Consider the following 22,645-nt stretch of genomic DNA (forward strand, 5'->3'; position numbering starts at 1 on the left):
TTGGATCAGAACCTGATCTTCTTGACTAAGGTTTTATTATGGGTGTGGGTAATGAACCCCAGTGTCTACAATGAAGTACAATGACACGCTAACTGTCTGACTCTGTAATCAACCAGGAAATTTGGTCTGTTCATCTTTTTTCCCAAAGTTGTCTGTTTTTCAAAAGTTTGGATTAGAAATGTGGGTCATTGAAAGCCCACAGCTATATATGTAATATTCAAAACCGTTGAACAGCGAACTTTATCTCCAGGTTCATTTATTGTGAAAATTTATTATTTAACCTAGGTCAGGCCATGTGTTGGGTATCTGCGGTCAGACACTATTCGGAAGTGGCAGGAAGAATATTTTGTTTTGATGATATGATGATGATGATGAAGAGGAGGATGGTAGTGGTGGTTGGATTGACTGGGAGGCGGAGGATTTTGATGATGGTGATGATAGCAATGATGATGATAAGGGATGAAATCAAAACTTGACCGGCGGTTGACCGACGGTTCCGTCCGGTTGCTGTTGTTCTAAACAATGGCAACCGGATGGAACCACCTGTCAACTGCCGGTTGAGTTTTGATTTCATCCTTAAGGAATATGATCATGATTAAGAGGTGGAGGAGCAGGAGAAAGAGGAGGATGAGAGTAATGATACTTAGTGAAGATGATGATTTTGATGATGATATAAATGTTAACGATTGCGATAAAAATGACGATGATGAAAAATAAACAAAACAATATTACTCTCGTAAGTTGGAATTTATATACACTATGTGAATCACATCCTCATGTATAGAAGACGATATTCAATTCAAATGAATATCATCTTCTATACAATATGGATTGGATAATATTCATAATAGTGATGATGATAGTGAATATGGATAATAGTGGTGATGATGGTTATGATAATGTCAATGATGATGGTAACAATGACAACTATGGTGAAAAACAAACAAACAAAACAATAACTTTTGTTGCAATTTAAATCACTATGTGAAGCAATGATTATATCCTCTGGATAGAAGATGATATTACAAGAAAGATGCATGCATTTTCCATCTGTTATTAGCATGCCAACTCATCATGGTGAATGGAATTGTCATGATATAAATTGATAGATGACCATCTCTATCAATCATCTCTTGACAATTGCTATCATAATACTTGCCTCAATCAAATCTTATTACATCATCCATCAGTGACAGTATCATTTAAAGGTTAATAAACTGCACATCGGTTATTTGGAGGGCATTGGGAAAAATCTAAACATTTTGCCTTTGGAAACGAGGAATATCCCGAGGTCCAACGCAAAATGTTTAGATTTTTCACAATGCCCGCCATATTACTGATGCAAAGTTATTAACCTCATTCATAAACCGTCACTTTCATCTCTTCACTTTACAAAATTACACACAATTTTCCTCAAAAATAAACAATTTTTAGGTTTTGCCTTTCCAAAATTCGATCAAGCTAAAACAGGACGACCAATAACAGAAGTGCGAATCACAATCTGTGCAGATATGGTAGCACACAATCCAAATACGGTGGCCAGTGCTCTCGAAATTGGTTCGACGCACAACATGGAACGCGCTAAGGTTACTAATATTTATGCTCACTGCACGAAGAATTCTTCATTGTATCCCTGGCAACATACTATAGGTAGCTTGTTATTAAATGAAACATATTTCTTGTGTTTCTTTACAGTTGATGATATATGTATGTTTCTTTGTTGTAATTGATTAAATGTGTTTCTTGTTTCTTTTCTTTGTAACTTATGAAATGTGTTTCTTGTTTCTTTGTAACTAACAAAATGTTTCTTGTTTCTTTTTTAGGCTCAGATGGACCTGCCTCCAGAAAAGGCTAAGCTACTCAGGCAATATGATGATGAGAAGAAATGGGACCTCATATGTGATCAGGTAGGTACCGTAGGATTTTGAGAGTCTGAACTCAGTCTCGTGTATATATGCAGACAAGGAAATGCTCATCCAAAACATCACTTGACACCTGAGGTGATAATACCCAACATCACCTCAGGTGATCATCCAACATCACCTCAGGTGATATCACCCAATATCACCTCAGGTGATATCACCCAATATGACCTCAGGTGATATCATCCAATATGACCTCAGGTGATATCACCAACAACATCACCTCAGGACCTGAGGTGATATCATCCAACATCACCTCAGGTGATATCAGGGCACAGATCCTTTCCAGGATCTGTGATCAGTATTAGGATTAAGGCTGGGATTTTTGGGTAATTCTGTGCCCGGTACTCTATTCAATATATGGGTGGGTACCCAGGGTACCAGTATCACATTTACCAGGGATCAAGTCAAAGTGGAGTGCAAAATATGCACTGAGAAGTTTTATATAAAATGGTCTCCAAGCAGTTGTGTGTGAGTAGCAATGATATTTAGATAAAATGTGTGCATGCAAAAATTTATTAACAAAGGGGAGAACAATGAATAGGAATTTTGAGATGTGATCTCTCTAAATATTTTATCCCCATGTACAGGAAAAAGTCCATGCCAAAAATCCTCCAGGAGTGTATATAGCCCGAATCAAGAAGGTGATGGAACCTGGCAACACTTCCAAGGTGAGAACAGTTACTATGGTTACATATATTTAGGGGAATTAATAACATCTTTCTTTTTCCCTTTTAATTTTTCTCTACGTCTATCCTGGGTATGTCGTCAGAAGTCAATTTGACCGAAATTCCTTCCCACAATACAATATTGCAATACTGTAAAAACTTGATAGTTAGCATATATGCTTACTATCGAGCGCTCTTGAAAACAAGATATTGTACCAATGTCCAGCACTTTACCAACTGAGCTAAAGGGGTTGAGACACAAATTTGCAGGTTTACTTTTTCGTATGTAACTATGTATATTGATGATTTGCTCAAAACCCTTTACACTTTTGTGGACGAGGCTCTTCATGTTTGCATGTTTCAAAAGCGCTCGATAGTAAGCACATAGCTAGCTATCAAGTTTTTACAGAGATGGATCAACGACCGAGCTGTATCTATTGTTATGCAATATGCGTATTACTGTGTGTGAAGGAATTTCAGTACAAAATAACTTCCCGGGAATGACTTCCGGTGGAGAAACCCAGGATCTACATATTTTATCACAAAGTTACTATCAACCAAAAATTAAACATCACAAAAACTGAAAACTTACATCTAGATATCCCATCAACTCTTCCATGTAATTCAAGCTTTGAGTTTGAGGCAATCCTGTGTGATCACCCTCCTAAATGGGCTATTCACTGCTGTAGTGCATGTTAGTAACTATTGGTTACTGGTTCAAGCCTTGGTTCATACACCTGTTCCGAATTATGATATGCCATAGGCTTTGTGTTGTGATCATTTCGATCAGTGGTTCGTAACAAAGAAAGCATGAGCCAGTTGACCTAGCTACAGTCATATTCTAACATGCACTATGCCAGCAAATTGTGAAGTGTGAATTTCAAATAGGGTTACCTGCATGGGCAGCTCCATTTGAAATCTACACCCCTCTGTGTGGGAGATTAAGGTCATGTCTTCCATAGGACATAGCTCACATGCTATTTTGAAACATCAAAGCAACCCTTGGTTTATTTTTCGTGTAAACCTGCACAGAATTGACCTTGCACAGAACTCATCTATTGAAGAATTATTCAGTTTTATTCAGCTGCTTAATTCCTCAATGGAGTCTTTACACTAGTGTAGAACTAGCCCCATTCCACAAACCGTGACGCCTCTCGAATAGTGAAGTGAAGCGAGCACCGAGCGTAGCGGTGCTCACTTCGCTATTCGAGAGGTGTCGCGGTTTGTGGAACGGGGCTAGTTCTACACTAGTCTAACTCATGAAAATCGTACACCAAGGATACACACCATAGTTTTGTCCCATTTGTCTTCAGTGCCATACTATCTCCTGTCTGTCCCTGTTTGTCTTTTTGTCCAAGTTTGTCTGTCTAATGTATCTTTCTTCTGATAATGTATCTACATTGTACAATATGCACTGCAAATATACCACAACTGAACTGATTTTAGTACAATTGCAAAATTTAACATTTCAACATGTCTCTAGACAAAAAAGAATCATTCTACAAAATATACATGTTTACAATACACAAGTTCTACAATATTTTGCCATATTCTGATGAAAATATACAAAAGTAGCATCATTTGCATGCAGTTTGAATACGATAACACCCACAGACAGATGAACATGTGCATGTGCAGACAGTTGTTGCTGAAATCATCAGACTAGGATCTCACACATGCTCATCTGTGCGACCAAAGTTCTATAACCCCTATACACTTGTACAATCCGAGAACGACCTTAGAATGTCATGGGTACAAAAACTCATACTCCACAACTTGAGGTCAAATTTTGAGCAATGGTTGTTGAATAGGGGAAAATTGAACTGCGCATTAGAAGTGAGATTGTTTTAGATACTTGTCAGGCAAAGGGATTTACACAAATCAGAGTGTGGAACATTACACTGAATATTTTACAATTTGAAGAGGACAACAAACTTGATTGGAAAAGCGTGTGTGTGCATTTGAGATGGGAGGAGGAAAACAAGCTGTGGAGAAATGATGTAATATTTTATCATTTTATATTTCATATCCGGTTGAAAAACTCTATCAAAATTGGACGTATGATTTACCGTTGTATGCTGATATCAAAGCATCTCATAGCCAAAAGCTGTTGAACATGTCTTGTAAACCATATCTCAAAATCAAGTTCATCAATACCCAACTCAATTTTGTTGGATCACATTGCATTTGAAGTCTTAGGATACAATTGCATAAAATTGTATCCGGTTGTGGGCGGAGATTGATATCTACTTAGCCCCATTTCTACATGATTCAGCTATTGTCATACACTATGGACCACAATGGCCTCATCCCAATGCCATAGTCCAATAACCTTAGTTACATAACCATAGTGCAAAATTTGACCTCAGGTTACAGAGTATGAGTTTTTGTACCCAAATTTTCAAAGGTCATTCAATGAATGTACAAATGTATTGGGGTTTATGTTGTGGATCCTAGTGATATTTGTGAGCTGAGCAACTGAAAGAAGTTTTATTTTTGGTTTGAATCTTGATAGATGGTGAAAAATCTTAAGGTAATTTTGCAAATAATTCAGCTGGCGCCTTTAGAAAATATTTCTTTTTGCAGTTTCAGAGCTGAGACGGTGACTTCAGGCTCTGTTTTGAGTATTATACTACTCATTGGGAATGGATATTAAATGGGGGGGGCAGGAATTTTCCACATAAATTTACATACTAAATAAATGTTACACACTAAATAAATGTTATACATTTGTAAATTTGGTAAAGCTTAAGAGTATAAAAAGCAAAAATTAATGTTGTGTACAAATTTCAACTTTATTATACCAAATTCGACCTAGTTATGATGTCCAAAAATGCTGCTCCTGTGAGTCTGTGCTGCTTACAAATGGAAGGAAAATTAATAATTGACAATCTCATTCATCACATAACTAAAAGATGTTAAAAATTGCTCTCTGCTGCTTACAAAATAAAGGAAATAAAATTGACCTGTGTATTAAAAGCTTTTAGAATAATTTGTAGCTAGAACAACAGGCATAAGCTTTTAGTGAAATGACAGGCATTGCTTGAGAATACAGAAACTCAATAGGGTATATCATTAAGGTGGTACTACACCCCTGATAAATTTTGTGACTAATTTTGCATTTTCTCAAAAATAACTACACACTGGTAACAAAAGTTATGTATATTATAGGGGCAAGGAATCCAATTACTTCATTGAAATTTCAGTGATTCCAGAATAGTGGTTCATTATATATGTTAAGAAATGAAGTACATTCTAGCGGAACCTCTTTTCTTATCATAAATAACATACCCCTTGTCTTGAGTCACTGAAATTCCAGTGTAGTAACTGGATTCCTTGCCCCTATATTATACATAACTTTTGTTACCAGTGTGTTATTATTTTTTTGAGAAAATGCAAAAATAGTCACAAATTTATCAAGGGGTGTAGTAAATACCTTAAAACCAATGATGGTGACAGATTGGTTATTTCTTGGAAATATTTTGACTTTAACATTAATTTGCTTAGGCCAAGTATCCAAAATAATATGTTTCTGGACCTGACCGCTCCGATTTTGGACTCTGCATCAAGTTAATTTGTTATTTAAAAGAAGAAGAAAAATAAGGACATAATTTTTGATATTCAATCCCCTCTGCTCTCTTGGATAAAGTGGCGCTTTAGATTTCTCTGCATTTTGAAGTGACACTTTAAGGAATTTAGTTGAGGACCCCTGAACTAGAACTACTCAACTGTCCCTTCCTTCCTTCCTTTTATTGATAGCTATTGATCTATCTTCAATTTCATCCACTGTAGTAGATAGCACATTCTAAGGGTCAAAATTTACATACATTGTCGTACAATGGTATTTGTATCTTCTTTAACTCAAGAATTTCCCCTGTGGTGTCTCGGTACGATGTGAGGACTTCAACTATTTAAATGAAGTCAGACAATTTTGCAATCTATTCAACTCTATACCTAGTCTACTTCATAGTCCCTTTTTGAAATTCATATTTCCATGTCAACTCATCTCACATGATTACAAGTTCAGATGGAGAACCATTCCCATTCTAAAAATCATCCAGAGTGGTTGCTGGGGATGTGTTGTGTTTTATGGTAGGGGCATAGCTTGGGCAAAAAGCAAAAAAAAACAACACACATACTATCCCAGGCACGCCCTAACGCCTTGAGCAGAGGCTAAGCTTAGTGAATTGTTAAACAAAAAGGGAATACAAAGCAGTCTAACCTTATCCTAAATTTTCTATCTTGCACTCAATATTGACATGACAGATATGACTTCATAGGAGATAACAAATTTGTGTCATTTTATGTTGGCATCTTCCTATTCATCAATATATTAGGATTCTGTCAAATATTTGGCAGCTTTCGGATAGCATGTCATAAAGGCAATGTGTGGAATGCCATTTAATGCAAGTAGTCCAACAGGGTAGGAACACTTTTGATAATAAAGGTAAAGGAGACGAACCTGTATTCACAGGTCGGAGTGTCCATCTCTCTTTCGAAGCGATTGGGTCAGACAACTCCTTGTAATGTTGCTGTGGGGGATCGCTACACCTCCTCCAGTTAGTTTAATACTTTACCGCATTGGATAAAGCTGGTACCCATTTGTACCTGGGAGGGGAGAGGCAGTAGGAGTGAAGATCCTTGCATATTGGGGGTGTACAACATGTTGGTGCCCCAGGGATTCGAACCCACAACCTCAAGCTACCTTGCGATTATAAGTTGAAGTATTAGACTGCAGCGCCACTGTGCCCTCATTTGATAAATTTGATAATAAACTGCCATAATTTTCAATATTTAGAATATTTAGATACATAAATGCACACATAAAAGAATTACAGAACTTGTTTTATAGTGATACCTTTCACTCTGTGAATTTTGCAAAAAGAACACCACCTTTCAAAAGCTACATTACTCCTGGCATCTCACACTATGATAAAATTGTATATAAAACCAATGCAAAATTATTCTGTTTGAATGCACATAATTGAAGATGCTGTAATTTTCAAGTAAAAACAAAATAAATAGCGAAACCCATTCAATCGTTTTAGGACTTAATGACTACGAGTGATTGCATGGGGTCATTAATAGGAGCGTAGTTAATAGCATGGATGGTTAAATTAAAGCAGTAGTAGAGTATGCTGTCATCAGCTTGGTTGCCCAACGATGGATGCGCTGATGAACTGATCACTACCTCCGGAGGTGATCGTACAGGGTGTGCTAAAAATGGTGGACATGATGAAATATAAGCATACCGTTGTGAAGGGAGGGTGGGGTTGACATTTTGATAAGAGTTTTGATGGATATTTCACACTCATTGGCTTCATTTAAAAAATCATAGACACCCTACTTGTTATTAAATGAAAAGTTTCCTACCAAAGATGATCATACAGGGTGTGTTAAAATAATGGACATTCTGTCATGTAAGAGAATGGAAGTTTGTGTTTTGCATGCAGTTGCTGGGTATTGTATGCTTTTATCAGATTCATAGACAGCTCTCCTTAACCCTAACCGCCTCAGGGCTTTTGGGCGACGGGAAGTGAAAGAAGGAAGGAATAAAGAGAGAAAACAAAGAAAGAAGTTTTTTGCTCTGGGTGGGATTCGAACCCGAGACCCCTCGCATGGCAGGTACTGGGCCGGCGACACTTCGCCACGGGTCTTGGGCTTCGCTGGCCAGTGAAACAGTGCCTATATCACTTAGGGCGATTGCATCATCACACCACGTGGGATGCACGCACAAACAGCGCATATATCAGGTAGTATTTTGTAGTACTTGGTCCTGTTAGGGTTAATCATACATGCAGAGCAAAGTCAAGATGCCATACGTCCAGTGATTGCAAATTCTAGCCTATATCAATAAACCCTAAATATTGACGCACATTACTGGACCAAAATGACATGAGGAAGCCATGTCATAGGACAGTGGCCAGTGATAATTCAATATGATCATCTCCTGATCACTACTATGCCATCTCAAACAACTGCATCTTTCAGAGCACTATTATTCTTCACCATTATACGGTTGTCAATATAAATGGCCAGGCCATTGACAACATTTGTAGGAGACACAAATTTTGTTCCCATAAGACCAGGCATGGGCCGGGTCTTTGTCAGGCTAATAAGTTGATCAAATCCAAAGAGCTGGGAATTAGGGTGGGACTTGTCTTCAGCAATTGCCGGCTAGAAGGGGTCGGGATTTAGTCTTGGTTCTACACACAGATATTGCCCCATCAGCTGGGGACTTGGCCAAGAGGTAAGCCAGGCCAGGGGGTTTAACATTTCAAAAATATATGTGAGCCCCATACAAGTTCTGGCCATCAGCGGGTAACCCAGGGGCCGGGACATCTTTTGACAGGGGCATAATTAGTGCACTTGATTAACATCCTTATAATTAAATATTGGAGACAAAAACTCATTCTTCACAAGTTGAGGTCATCAACTTACTACTGTTACATGGGATTATTGAACTATGTTTTGGAAATGAGACCATAGTGATGAGCCACAGTTTTAGATTGCAAAAATTGGACATTTTCGCGGAACATTCAGTTTTTTCGCACATCAAATCAACTACATTAAAAATAAAAATGCATTTTACATTATTTCATGTAATTCCTAGAGCTTAAGATTAAAGAAAACTCAAAATCATGAATTTGAAGGGGAAAAAAGCGAAATAATTCAAAATCGGTAAACGGCAAAAAAATCATACTCGTGAAAATAACTACTTTGCAGTAATCAGAAATGATGGTGATGGCTAGAACGGGATGTAACTTGTCATCTGTGCAAAGTGTGATGTCTTGATGGCTGCTATCTCAGGTTACAAAAACGATGAACAATGTGAATGTTTCACCTTATATTACCGTCAAGTATATCAAGTTATGATGGTAATATCATCCAGGACAAACATCATATTCCATTAATATTAATAACGAAGCTTATGATGATGTGAATCGTTTGAATGGGACCACATCTTGGGTTATCACTATGGACTACAATGGCCTCATCCCAGTGGTGTAGTTCATTAACCTCAATTAAACAATCATAGTGAAAAATTTGACCTCAAGTTGCAGAGTATGAGTTTTTGTACCCAAATTTTCAAAGGTCATTCAATGAATGTACAAATGTATTGGGGTTAATGAATTGTGCCCTGATAGATGAGCATGTTGTGGATCCTAGTGTATGGAAAGGACATACAATCTGGACGTTTCATATTATATTGAGCTGTCAAGTTGATGACAATTTCATATCACTGGTTAATTGGCAAGAATGAAGGGCATACAATGATTATAGACAGCCTGACAGTATCCTTTTGTGACTACGGTATTCAAATGGGGACTAGGGAGGGGGCATCCAAGCATAAAGGATGGTGAGTTTGAGGTGACATTTGTGACAGTCTTAACCCTTTTACAACTGAAACTCACTAAAGCTCACTAGGAAAACCACTGCTCATGCATGCATTCCATGTGATGCCATGATGAAATCAACCTAAGTCATATACCACAGAATCGCTGGCTGGGCCAGAGAAACCCTTGTGGCTGCTGGTCGGTGATCTTCTGCTTGGAATGTTAGGGGACCGAGGTTCAAATCCCAGGGGTACCAAGTGACTTCTTTGTTCATCTTCTCTCCTTTTTCATTTCTTCTTTCTCTTCCGATAGCACAAACCCATGGATTCTGTTAGGGTTAATCTGAGTTTTACTCCAAAGCAAACCACATTTCCACTTAGAGGCAATTCTCTCCCAGTTTAAGCATTCCGGTTGATGCAGTCCTGTTGCACTATGTGATTTGTAGGGGGCTGTAAACAAGGCATAAACATCCCAAGAAGATGAAGCAGTGTTAAGTTTCACTGACTCAGATGTATTGCATGACTCGACAAGCTTTTTCCTTCTAAAATTACACAACATTACCTCGGTACATTACTCCACACAGGTTGTCTGCTACACCTTTTCACAGGTGTGCTAAATGACAATGTTCTAGTCTGTGTCTTATATTTGACTATCATATATCAAACTGGGATTCAAAAGTAACTTATTTTATCTAAATTTCAAATTATCGCAATTAAAGGGAGACAGATTTATTAATGTATTTCTGTATGGCATCCACTACTCAAAATATTGGAGCCGTCTTTCATCTATCACATGGTAGAGGGTATTAACAACAAAAATTCCTTTAAAAAAATGCATGAGGTCTGTTGCATGAGATTAAAACAAAAATTTGTTATGGAAGAGACGAAAGGCAGACATCTTCCACAAAAACATTACATTAGATTGGTCTTACAATAATACATGTTTGTACAGCTGCCTGTATCAGTAATGTAGTTGCTCAAACTCCAAATAATGTTTTTGTGGAGGGTGTCTGATTCCTTTTATTTCTTTAGACAAAAAAACCTCCTTTAGAGGCATGCTTGTAGATGGAATTTTGTGGTATCAGATCACACAGATGTGTGGATATACAACTAATTCACCCAAGAGATGGATCATATAGAATTTACCCATGTGTCAATGGACATGGGTATTTCATCCATTATCACCACCTTCATGTGAGCTATCCATGCTTGAGTGATGACTGGTACAGGCATTATGAGCCGCAAAATTTGCGGACAAGAATTAGCCATTACGTTTAATTGGTGAACCAAACTGTTACCAGGAGAGATCATTTTGGAATTGGAGCGTGATCATGACATGACATGATAATAAATTATACTTGGTTGTAGTTTCCAGAACTTGGTATTTATAGGAGGATGGTTCATAGTACATGTATGTTGAACAGAAATGAGATATGGGCCAATTGGAGTATTCTATTTGAAATCGGCCATACCCCTGTGGAAGATTTAAGAAAAGTCTTCCACAGAGGGGGTATGTTTTTTTTTTTCATTGGCTAGGGTTTTTAATTATTTTGAAACCCATACTCCCCCTGTATACAGCTTTATGCATATATCTCCCAACAACTGAATTGGGTATTTCAAATGGATATTACCCAATTGTTTATTCTATAAGACTAAGAGACCCATACTCCCTCTGTAGAAGACTTTAGCTAAATCTTCAACAGGGGGGAGTGTGGAATTCAAATGAAATAGCCTCTTTGTAGCAAATAATCCTTAGAAAAAACCTCTTTCTAAAAATTCCAAAATCAGAGTCCGTATTCTTTTGTACAGTAAAACTACTTTTGTCTGATTTTCAAGATAAGGGTCGATCAGTGGAGGACAAGCTAACCAATTTTTGTGGGCCTTGTAGCAGTTTTATATCAATGAAAGAGAAAATGTATTGTGTCATTCAGGGCGATGTCTTTCACTTTAGACACCACACCATGGCTTCAAAATTCATCTTGTTTAATCACTATGGACCACACTCATCCCAATGGCATAGTTCAATAAACTCAATTAAACAATCATAGTGTAAAATTTCACCTCAAGTTGCAGAGTATGAGTTTTTGTACCCACATTTTCAAAGGTCATTCAATGAATGTACAGATTTATTGGGGTTAAAGAACTGTGCCCCTGAAAGATGAGCATGTTGTGGATCCTAGTGAATGCAGAGTGTCCTCAAGCCCCTGAATATAGATGTGAAACCAATACCTGTATAAAGACAGGAAAGGAGATGAAAGTGAAATGTGAATTGTGACTGTAGGCAACATTGCCCATCCCTAGATGCACTTGACAAACACCTGGCTTTAAATTAAAAGAAGATATCTTGCCCTTCCCAGAATCCTTTGCAACATGATACATCACCTCATTTCATCAAATTACACTCCTAATGAAGTACAGGGTCCATTTGTTTTCATGTTGAAAATATACTGGCTAAATATGGGTTGTTAGTTACAAAATAAACATAATATGCAAGCTAGCAAGATCTGGATGTGCTCTGTTCATTGAGGTACCTTTGTCACCATGGTCACTATCGAGTTAACGGCGATCTTTTCCTTTAGACCACCCTCGCTATATAGGGACTAAATTATTACTTTTGCATCAAGGTTTACTTTTGCATCAAGGTTAAACAGTTGCCAAACACTTTGAAGTCAAGGTTTAATGTATTGGAAGGAGGGCAGGGCTTCGATAAATGAGGGAAATTATGGGGTAAAAAACAAGGTTAAAACAACTTTTTGAAAAGAAGTGAAAACTGCTATTTTGCTAGGAAGTTTTCGTCTCAAAAAACAATTTAAAAATAATCGAAAAAGCAAGAAACATACCTTCATAAAATCAGCATCACTTCCGTCACATGAAAAGATGATCAGATGAGTGGAAAGTGGCAGAGAATTTGTGAAATGAAGTAATTTTGTAAATAAAAAACATCACGTTTTTGGAGAATTCCGCCATCTTGAATAAATGCAGAATTGCGTCAGGCAGTGAAAAACTGTCAAACGCGCTTGAAAATGCTTGATATGCAAGCGTAAACCGCGGTCAAAACGAGCGTGTATCAAGCGCTCGTGCTACGCGGAAGTTTTTAAGTTTGCATCACAGGTTTTGCATTCAGCTCTTTTCGTCAAAATTGCAATAAAAACGTGGAATTTGGAACAAAATAAAGCTTGTTCGACAAAGTAAAAGGTATGTTTGTATAGCTAAGAACATGTTTAACCTTGATGCGAAAGTTTAATTTGATAAATTCGTAATTTTAACCATATATAGTTCGGGTGGTCTAAAAGAAAAGATCGCCGAGTTAACTGAACTGGATTTGCAAATCAGTACAGAAAATTGAAATGGAAGCAGTACATTGTGGGAAGTGTAAGATATATTCTCTGGCTTTGAATATCTAGGTACATGTTTGAATCCTGGTGTACAAGAATGAGCCAAAATATTCTTATTTCTAAAGGCATACTGATACACTAGGATCCAAAACATGGGCATCTATTAGTGCACAGTTCAATGAACTTTGAAACTTTGGGTACAAACACTCATACTCTGCAACTTGAGGTCAATTTTTGCACTATGATTGTTTAATTGGGGTTATTGGACTATGCCATTGGGATGAGGTGATTGTGGTCCATAGTGATGGTCCATTGACAATCATAGTTTGAAAGTTGATCTCAAGTTGTGGAATGAGGTTTTGTTCCACAACACCAAAAGATCCTTCTGTTGGAGACTGTTTATACAAATGTATACTCCAAGATGAGTTTATTTGAGAATCTAGTGTATACTATCCCCCATTTCCTTCAACTGCAGAGAGAGATGTTCCTCAGAAGAGTGTGATTTGTTGACTGTACTATAGCCAAAATGATCTCATCTCTGATGGCAAGGTTCAATAACCTCCCCTTGACAAGCATAGCTCAAAAGTTGACCTCAAGTTGTGGCGTATGAGTTTTTGTACCCAGTACGCTCAAAGGTCACTCCATGAATGTTAGAGTATATTGGGTTAAAGAACTGTATGGATAGATGAGAGCATATACCCTAGAACGTTCTACAGTCTATGATGAGAGCATTTGTGATTCTAGCGTATGCTATCCCCAGTTTGCTGTACTAAGAGCTAGAAAATGACATCATTTCCAATGGTGAAGTTCAGTAACCTCCAGCTACCTCCCCTCAACAAGCATAGCTCAAAAATTTACCTCAAGTTGTGGTGTATGAGTTATTGTACCAAATACGCTCAAAGGTCACTGTCTCAAAAGAACTGTGTACGGATAGATGAGAATATTTGCGATTCTAGCGTATGCTATCCCCTGTTTCCCTCCAGAAGAGTGTGATTTATTTACTGCCAAACCCTTTGGGCTGTGTCACATATTATTATACACATCCCCTTTCGTGTATTTGGGTTTTAGTAAAAGGAAATTTGAATTTTGTTTTTTGACTAGGCTATGTAATAAAAAGTTGCAGAAAAATATCAGCAAACAATAAGAGTGCCTTATTATAAACAACCTTTTTTGCATAGTTGGGTTAGTGTATAATTTTTGAGTTTCATTTTCATGCTTTTTGTGGTAAAATCAGAACTGTAAAACAGCAGAAATTGACATTTGAAAAATTGAAGTTGAAATTTTGGGAATTAGCTTTTTCGTGGAATTCTACTGCAAAATGTCATAAATAGAGGATGCTAGAAACATGAAATACTCCTATAAATTGTGCAAAAAACATACCAGCATCTAGCAATTATTTTGTAATTAACAGTCCCTTGTTTAAATCTGACCTCGATAAAACAGCTCTGTAAATAACGTATCACTTCATATATGAACAGCTTTTCAGGTGAAGTGACAATTCTTTCATTTCGTTCATTTCCAAAAACAAGTCGTTCCATTCCGTATTGATTAATTAAGTGACATTTTTTGTCAGCACACTCTTTTATGCAATTTTGTGTATGAGATAATTATTTTTACCTTCATTTGATTTGTGTCACGCTTCTGTCATTGAAAATATGTGCGTAATTACTCGCTGCACGCAATGGAATGCTTTACTATTTAAATAGAAGTTTCCCCAACCTTTTATTAATGCTTTACATGCTACAATAAAATAATTACCATCAAAATTAGATTCTATTTTCAGCTATCTTTGCCAGCTATGATAGACCAATCTTTTTTTTTCAGACCACGTAACAAAAAATTTCTTGAATCAACAATTTTTTTTAATTTTGAAAAATTAGATAAAAATATTTATGACCTTTTTTTTTTTTTTTTTTTGCAACTTTGAGAAATTTGCACCAAAAATGGGTTAGAAATGCTCAATTTTGCCCAAATTTCAAATATTTTTGGCGAAGTTGATCAAAATTTAAAAAAAATAAAAAAAGGATCCTAGATGTTTTCCATAAAGTTTTCATAATTCCAGGGTTAAGACCACCATTAAATCTTTGCATTATACAAGGATTGTCTATGAATGATGACAAAAATGGTCCCGTTCCAAGTGGTACAATTAAAAAACACAAATTTTACAATCATAGCTTAAAATTTGAAGTTGTTTAGTGTGAATTTTAATACCGAACATATTCAAAGGTCATTCTATAAATGTACAAGTATATCGGAATTATAGAACTCTGCCTGACAGATGAGTATGTTTGCGATATTAACGACCCAAGAGGACAAATAATGTCATGTTCAGACTGTGGTAGATTTGTACAAAAGCTAAACAAGTCATAGTTGTTGAATTCAACACCTCAAGCATGACATCTGTACATTCATACATGACATGGCCCATGAACTTAATGAAAAGCTTCACCGAGCATAAATGCAACTAAATGCACGCATTCCAGTATCGTCAAAAGTGTTACTATGAGCCATAATAGCCTCATTTCCAAGGCTCAGTTCACCAACCTACATTAACTATCATAGCTGACTTCAAGTCATGGAATATGAGTTTTTGTATCCAACACAATCAGAGGTCATTATATGTCTATAGAAACACATTGGGGTTAAAGAACTTTGTCCTGTTGATGAGCATGTACGAGATAATATAGCGTTTGCTGTAGCAATTTGTTCTACGTAGCTAAATTTATATCGCCTCACTATGGACCACAATGGCCTCATCCCAGTGGAATAGTTCAATAACCTCAATTAAACAATCATGGTGCAAAATTTGACCTCAAGTTGCAGAGTATGAGTTTTTGTACTCAAATTTTCTAAGGTCATTCAATGAATGTACAAATGTAATGGGGTTAAAGAACTGTGCCCTGATAGATGAGCATGTTGTGTATCGTTGTGCCTATTTACTTCCCCATTTATTACTCTATTGTGTCGGAAGTAATTTAAGTACAGATTGAAATCGGGTAGCTTAGGCCTTGGAGGCATCATTATAACGAGGATGACGCGTGCACAAATTGAAATTGGTAATAGCTGACGAAGCGTACTACCGTTTATTGTTTTTAGGTGTTTATGTGGTGCGGAGGGAGGCACTTATAGCATAAATTGATTTGTTAATGAATGGAGACAATAAGCTTAGGTTTATTACAGTTTTATGAGGATGAATTGATTTGGGGTTGTAATGAGGAAAGTATTAATTACAGGTTTATCATTGATACCTGTCAGATTTGATTGGTAGAAGGTAATATCTTGTCATTATTGAGAGGAAATGAGATTTGAATTGCTTGAGACAACTTCTTTTGACTCAAATTGACAGTTCATCGAAAACTTTTTGACTCAAATTGACAGTTCATCCAAAACTTTTTGACTCAAATTGACAGTTCATCAAAAAACTTTTGACTCAAATTGACAGTTCATCCAAACTTCTTTTGACTCAAATTGACTGTTCATCCAAACTTCTTTTGACTCAAATTGACTGTTCATCCAAAACTTATGACTCAAATTGACTGTTCATCCAAATACTCTAAAACAAAGGCTACTAGGCGTAACTATAATAGTCACATATCAAGGGGTCAGTGACACAAAGACGTAACTCGATTTTTTGCGAAAAATGAAATTTTGATATCAAAATTTTCATAAACATGAGCACTTTCCAATAAACACATAGAAGTAACTCCATTTAGCACATCATTAAAATCAATGGCCAGTGAAACATAAACTACGAGTCAATGTGGACCATGATCTTTAAACTCAGAATGGCCAAAATGGAGTTACGTCTTTTTGTCACTGACCCCTCAATATTTGGAAGTGTGAATACTCTGAAGTTAATTTGGATTGACACAAAATTATATATCTTATAGTAACACTTTTAAAATTGACAGCTCATTGCTTGTCTTTTAGCTTGGGATAGCACCTATAATTATAGCCCACTATCTTTTTGCTCTGAAAATTTCCCATACCATTAATTAGTGACTAATTCCAATCCTGGTCTATTCGATTTGAAGACAGGTTTTGCATGGCTGGTATTGCGTCAAAATAAAGAGATGGTTTTTGCAGCTGTAAGGTTTATAAAAGGTAGCTTAAGGTGATGTACATGAATACAGCATCGGAGACAGCCCCCAGGTTCCTTGATGTTGCTGTAGCCTGGATGGATGGCATAAAAGTAAACAATACAGTGGAATTTTACATGCGCAGGAATGTGAGCTAATGTGCCAGTGCCTGGGATACCGTATTCATTCCAATAAGTGCCCAGGGCACTTAACAAAGTCATTTTGGGTGGGCGCTTATTTTTTGCCTGGTTTACCTAATTTTTTCATAAGGAGCGTTTATTAGAGATGAATTTACGTATGTTATAAAAGGGTCCTGAGATGTTCTAGTAGCTTTCCTGATGTATTGCTAGTTTACACAGGACCAAGTCCTCCAGCTATTTCACTGTATCAACATCTATCTGTCACTTCAACATTAATGGTACCCTTTAGCAAATTGAAATACGGCGCTTATTGGGGTATGGACGCTTATTGGAACAAAACGGTACTTGAATACCATGGGTTGCTAAAACTTTTTTTTTTTTTTTAAAAGAAGGGGGCGTTATATGGAGGAACATATTTTCAAAGATACGGTTCAATCGACCTATCTAGCACCCTGAGCGTTTTGAGTTTTGTATAGGTAGGGATGTGTGGTTGGGATTTTGACACCATACTCCCAAAATATTCTAAATTTGATGAAAAATAGACCCAAATATATAAAGTTTCACTCAATACCAATGCAATTTTGCAAAAGGAGCTATTCTCTGCAACTCCCCATGCAATTGACTATTTTTCTCTGCAATTTGGGCCCTGAGCATAACAGTAAACTCTATGCTATGATGTGCCTCAATGTATAACAGATTCTGCAATGGTCTCAGGCTAATTTGAATCAAGACGTATGCGCAAATCTGAAGTACTTGAGACCCAATACAAATAGGATGGAGCCTATCGAGCTATTCCCGTTGAAATCCATACACCCTATGGAAGATAATGGATGATGCCATTTGAAATCTACACTTCCTGTGTGCTAGATTAAGATCATGTCTTCCATCTGGGGGTTTGGATTTCAATTGGAATAGCCCATTGCAGCATTGTATTCAATGCCGTATCAATCGGAGTGGCAAGGGCAGCCATATATTTTTCATAGCCACCCGCCCAATATTTTCTACCGTACTTAATGCATTGGCTATATAGATCAACATTTAAACAAATCATATTGAAATTAAGTATAATTTAATAAAGAAATTTTGAATTTAAATTTAAAAAAGTTATTTTCAATCTGGTAACACATATAGTAGAATGTGATCTACTCTCGCTTCCCAGATTTGATGTAGAAATGTTGTGACAATTCCGTCACTGCTTCCCTGGATAGTTCTGATACAAAGGAATGGGGAAACCAATATAAATTATGTATCAAATTTAGCAAATAAAGGGCCATCCCGTACTAAATAGTCGAAAATGCTCACAATAAATTGCAAATCGTATCCGTGCTACCCTTAGGCTTTGCTATTATCAGACAGATGTACTGGAAAACAATTTGAAATTGCGAGTATAGCAGCTTACAATTCTCAGTTTTCACTCTCCATTTTTCCAGGAAATGTGTAATTTTTGCACAATTTAAACATTTTTTTGAAATTTTATGTTCGCAAACATTTCATGCCTTCATTTAAATTGAATTTCTGGGTTTGTGAAATTAAATCCCAGTGAAAATGTTGGTTTTTGGTAAATTTGTGAAATAAAGCACCTGCGAATATTTGATCCTCGTACATTAACTAGTTTACTGTAAATAGAACGCATTGTATGGTGATGTCTACCTTACATTGCCATCCGCATTCATTGAATAAAGAACTTAACATTCCGCTACAAAATGGGCTGTTCCATCTGAAATCATTCACCCCCGTATGGAAGTTATAACCTTATCTTCCACACAGGGGGTGTAGATTTCAAATGGAGTCCCCGTTAGGTAACCCCATTTGAAATTCACACTCCCGTTCACACTCTCTGTGTGGGAGATTAAGGGCATGTCTTCCAAAGGGGGTGTAAGGATTTCAACTAGAATAGCCCTATGCATCAGGTAGAACCATATTTCCCCTCAAACATTCTCATCAGTTGAGACTCAGTTCTTAATCCCAATTGGCCTTTTTGGTAAATCCCATAAGCCTTTGCGGGTAGACCTGATATGTCATCATGCCAATGCGCACTTCACAGCTTTGAAATGCACAGTACCGATGTTCGCTAAACGATGTGCACATCGGTATGCAAGGGCGTAGCCAGCTTTTTTTTTTGACGGGGGGGGGCAAAATAAAATTTTGGGGGGCACACACAAAAAAAATTACATGTCTTCGGTGTACTAGCATACTTCATAACTTGAGGTCAATGTTTTATATCATAGTATTGGTTCACAGTAGCAAATCAGTTCCATGTTAATCTTATCTGGTCATTTTCACGGTAAAGGGTGTAACTTTGGATTTTTAACATTTTGATCCGTAGTTTTCTAATAAAGCCACAGAATTCCATGATTTTTGGCCACATAAGTCATCTAGTTAGCAGCTACCTTGGGTAGCATAATCATCTTCGGGAGTTACTGCGTTCAGTTTTAGCAGGCTTAAATGTACCTAATATTGCCATTTTGAAAAACTGTAAAAAACAGTAACATTTTTGTAAAACCCTGTGTTTTCTTCAGTTAGTTCATGGATAATTTTACTTATCCGGAAAGTAAGGGTCATATGTTCAGTAAACACTGCCACATTAGATTTAATTGTGAACAGCCCTGTATTTTTGAGAACCGGACTTCGATATTTGTCGTTTCGGAGGCTTCATTTTCCGTTAACAATTGTTAACAAACTTTGTGGGTATAGCTTTGGTTCATAATTCTTGGTTATTTCTTCACTTCTTCTTGATTCATAACAGTTGATATCTTAACTTGAAATGGGTAACAAAAATTAGTTGATTTGCAAGCTTTTAAAATTTTTATAAAATCTTGACTTCAAAGAGCCGTTTTCCGTTAACTTTTTGAAGCCTCGAAACAAACTGTTCAGCAAGCTTGGGCAAATATAAATAAAAGAGCTCATCCAATCTATTTATCAAAATGTAGCAAAGTAGATCCTCAAGTCACTTGTTTTTAAATCATGGAGATATATATCACCGTTTGAAAATGGGACCCAATACAAACTTTCCGTTAACAATTGAAGCCTCCGAAACAAATGAAGCCTCCGAAACAACAGTAAGCTTAATTATCATCTATGCATATCTAAATTGGTATGTTCCATATTGATATCTGCATTGTAATTGTTGCATGATATGTGCAGAATGTCATAAAAAAAAAAAAAAATTGATATTATGGTTAATGCTTAAAAAATATACTGATATCCAAGAAAGCCTGTTTCGGATGATTCACATGCGAATAACACCATACTTAACAAATGGGTGAAAAAATTATCATGTTATAAATCTGCAATATCTGCCGCATAGAATCATTGATTCAATACACACAAGAAAATAACAGCTTAGATGATCCCAACAGTGTTGTTTTCAAAAAAACTACTTCTGCCATGTTTAACCATTGTAAACATGAAGCCTCCGAAACAAAAAAAATGACTTGCTGTGATAATTTAATTTTTGTCACAACTGAAATTCAATACTTAGAAGCAAAGCATGAAAATTGGTAATTGTGATATTTTTACCTATTTTTCATGTCAACTTGTAGTAGTTAGCCAAATATTTTACTTTTATGATCACCTGTGTTGTTAACTGAAGCCTCCGAAACACAAATCGCTTGAATTGCCAATTCTAAAAATAACTCCAATTTCTGTGAAACTTGGCTGGGAGGTTCCTTTCATCAAGTAGTATTTGTACATGAAGTTAGACATTTAAATTATTTTAGGAACCCAATTAAAACTTAAAAAATATGTTTAAGGTTGGGAAATTTCCATTGCAAATGACCCTTGATGTTAAAAATTTTCAAAATTGCAATTACAAACATAGCAAAACATGGTATAAAATTTAACTTATATCTGTTGACTTACTTTGGAATGGGATTTCACATGTATTCCAGCTTTCATGTCATAATTTTCTGAGCTTATGTAAAATACATTTTTTTTTAGATTTTAACCAAAATGTTATGGAAATGTCAAATTTTTTATCAGAAATCAAAAGGTTTAAGCCTTGAAACACTATTTTACTCGAATTTAAGTTGCTTCTATGCATGATTACAGTAAACAGAAACATATTTAAGTGGTTTGAAATTTTGACCCTAAAAATCAAAAGTTACACCCTTTACTGTGAAAATGACCATCTATATTGGGTGGAGAAAAAAACGAATGGGGACCAGCAAAAGCAGCAACCCTTCAGGTGCCCTTCGATATTTGGATAAATAGGCCTACCACTCAAAATAAAATGTACCCGGTATAATATTGTAAAAATAGCCATTTTTGTGCGATAATTTTTTTACATTTTACCAATTTTGAACTTTTTAAAAAATTCTTGACCGTAAGCTTCCTTACATTGACCTATACACAAAAGAAATATATTCATGCTTTGTTATTTTCACGGTAGCAGCTTGCAAAAGCGAAAAGCATGAAAATAAATACAGTGCGAAAATTTTCACTTTTAGAGTATCATATTTTACTTGAGGAATACTGGATAATAGTCTAATGACGAGTTGATGAGTTGTGATACGGCGACGACACTTCCGAGCACCCAAGATGAAGAAATCAATATAATATAGTGCAATAACATGTATTAAGCACTAGGATCCAAAACATTCTCATCTATTAGTGCACAGTTCTTTAACCCCAATACATTTCTACATACATCGAATGACCTTTGAAACTCTGTGTACAAAAACTCATACTCTACAACCTGAGGTCAATTTTTGCACTATGATTGTTTAATTGAGGTTATTGGACTATGCCATTGGGATCAGGCCATTGTGGTCCATAGTGAAGCAGGTACAGAGATCTTATTTTGTAGATATTGCAGCATCTCTAAATTAAAATATGTTTGAAGGTGAAATTATGAGTCTGCAAGAGGAAAGAATATCCATTTAGTGGAGGTGCCAAGAACTTTGAGGTGGGGTCAAATAATGTAAAATTTTGCTTTAAGGTATCAGATAGCGACTTTTGCACAGTATTTTTTGTGGGACCTGAGAGCACATTAGGCACAACAAATTACATTCTAAATATGAGGAATGTTATGATATAACAAATAATTTTGATGTTTTTGAAATTTGTGATATGATACAAATTTTATGGCAAATTATTAAGCCGACCATCATTTGAAAATTTGTCCATTCATATTGAAGATATACATTTTTTCCAAAAAGACCCAA

General features: G+C 36.3%; 1 protein-coding gene across 1 annotated transcript in view; it reads left to right on the forward strand.

Moving 5' to 3' along the window:
- The window catches only part of LOC140161664 (formin-like protein 2), a 109,827-nt gene that overhangs the window by 30,147 nt on the left and 57,035 nt on the right, over positions 1-22,645 (forward strand). The window contains exons 3-4 of the mRNA XM_072184965.1: positions 1,824-1,907; positions 2,513-2,593. Of these exons, the coding sequence (XP_072041066.1) occupies positions 1,824-1,907; positions 2,513-2,593 (165 nt within the window). The remainder of the gene's footprint in view (positions 1-1,823; positions 1,908-2,512; positions 2,594-22,645) is intronic.

The sequence above is a fragment of the Amphiura filiformis genome, chromosome 10 (genome assembly GCF_039555335.1).
Source record: "Amphiura filiformis chromosome 10, Afil_fr2py, whole genome shotgun sequence".
NCBI classification, from domain to species: Eukaryota; Metazoa; Echinodermata; class Ophiuroidea; order Amphilepidida; family Amphiuridae; genus Amphiura; species Amphiura filiformis.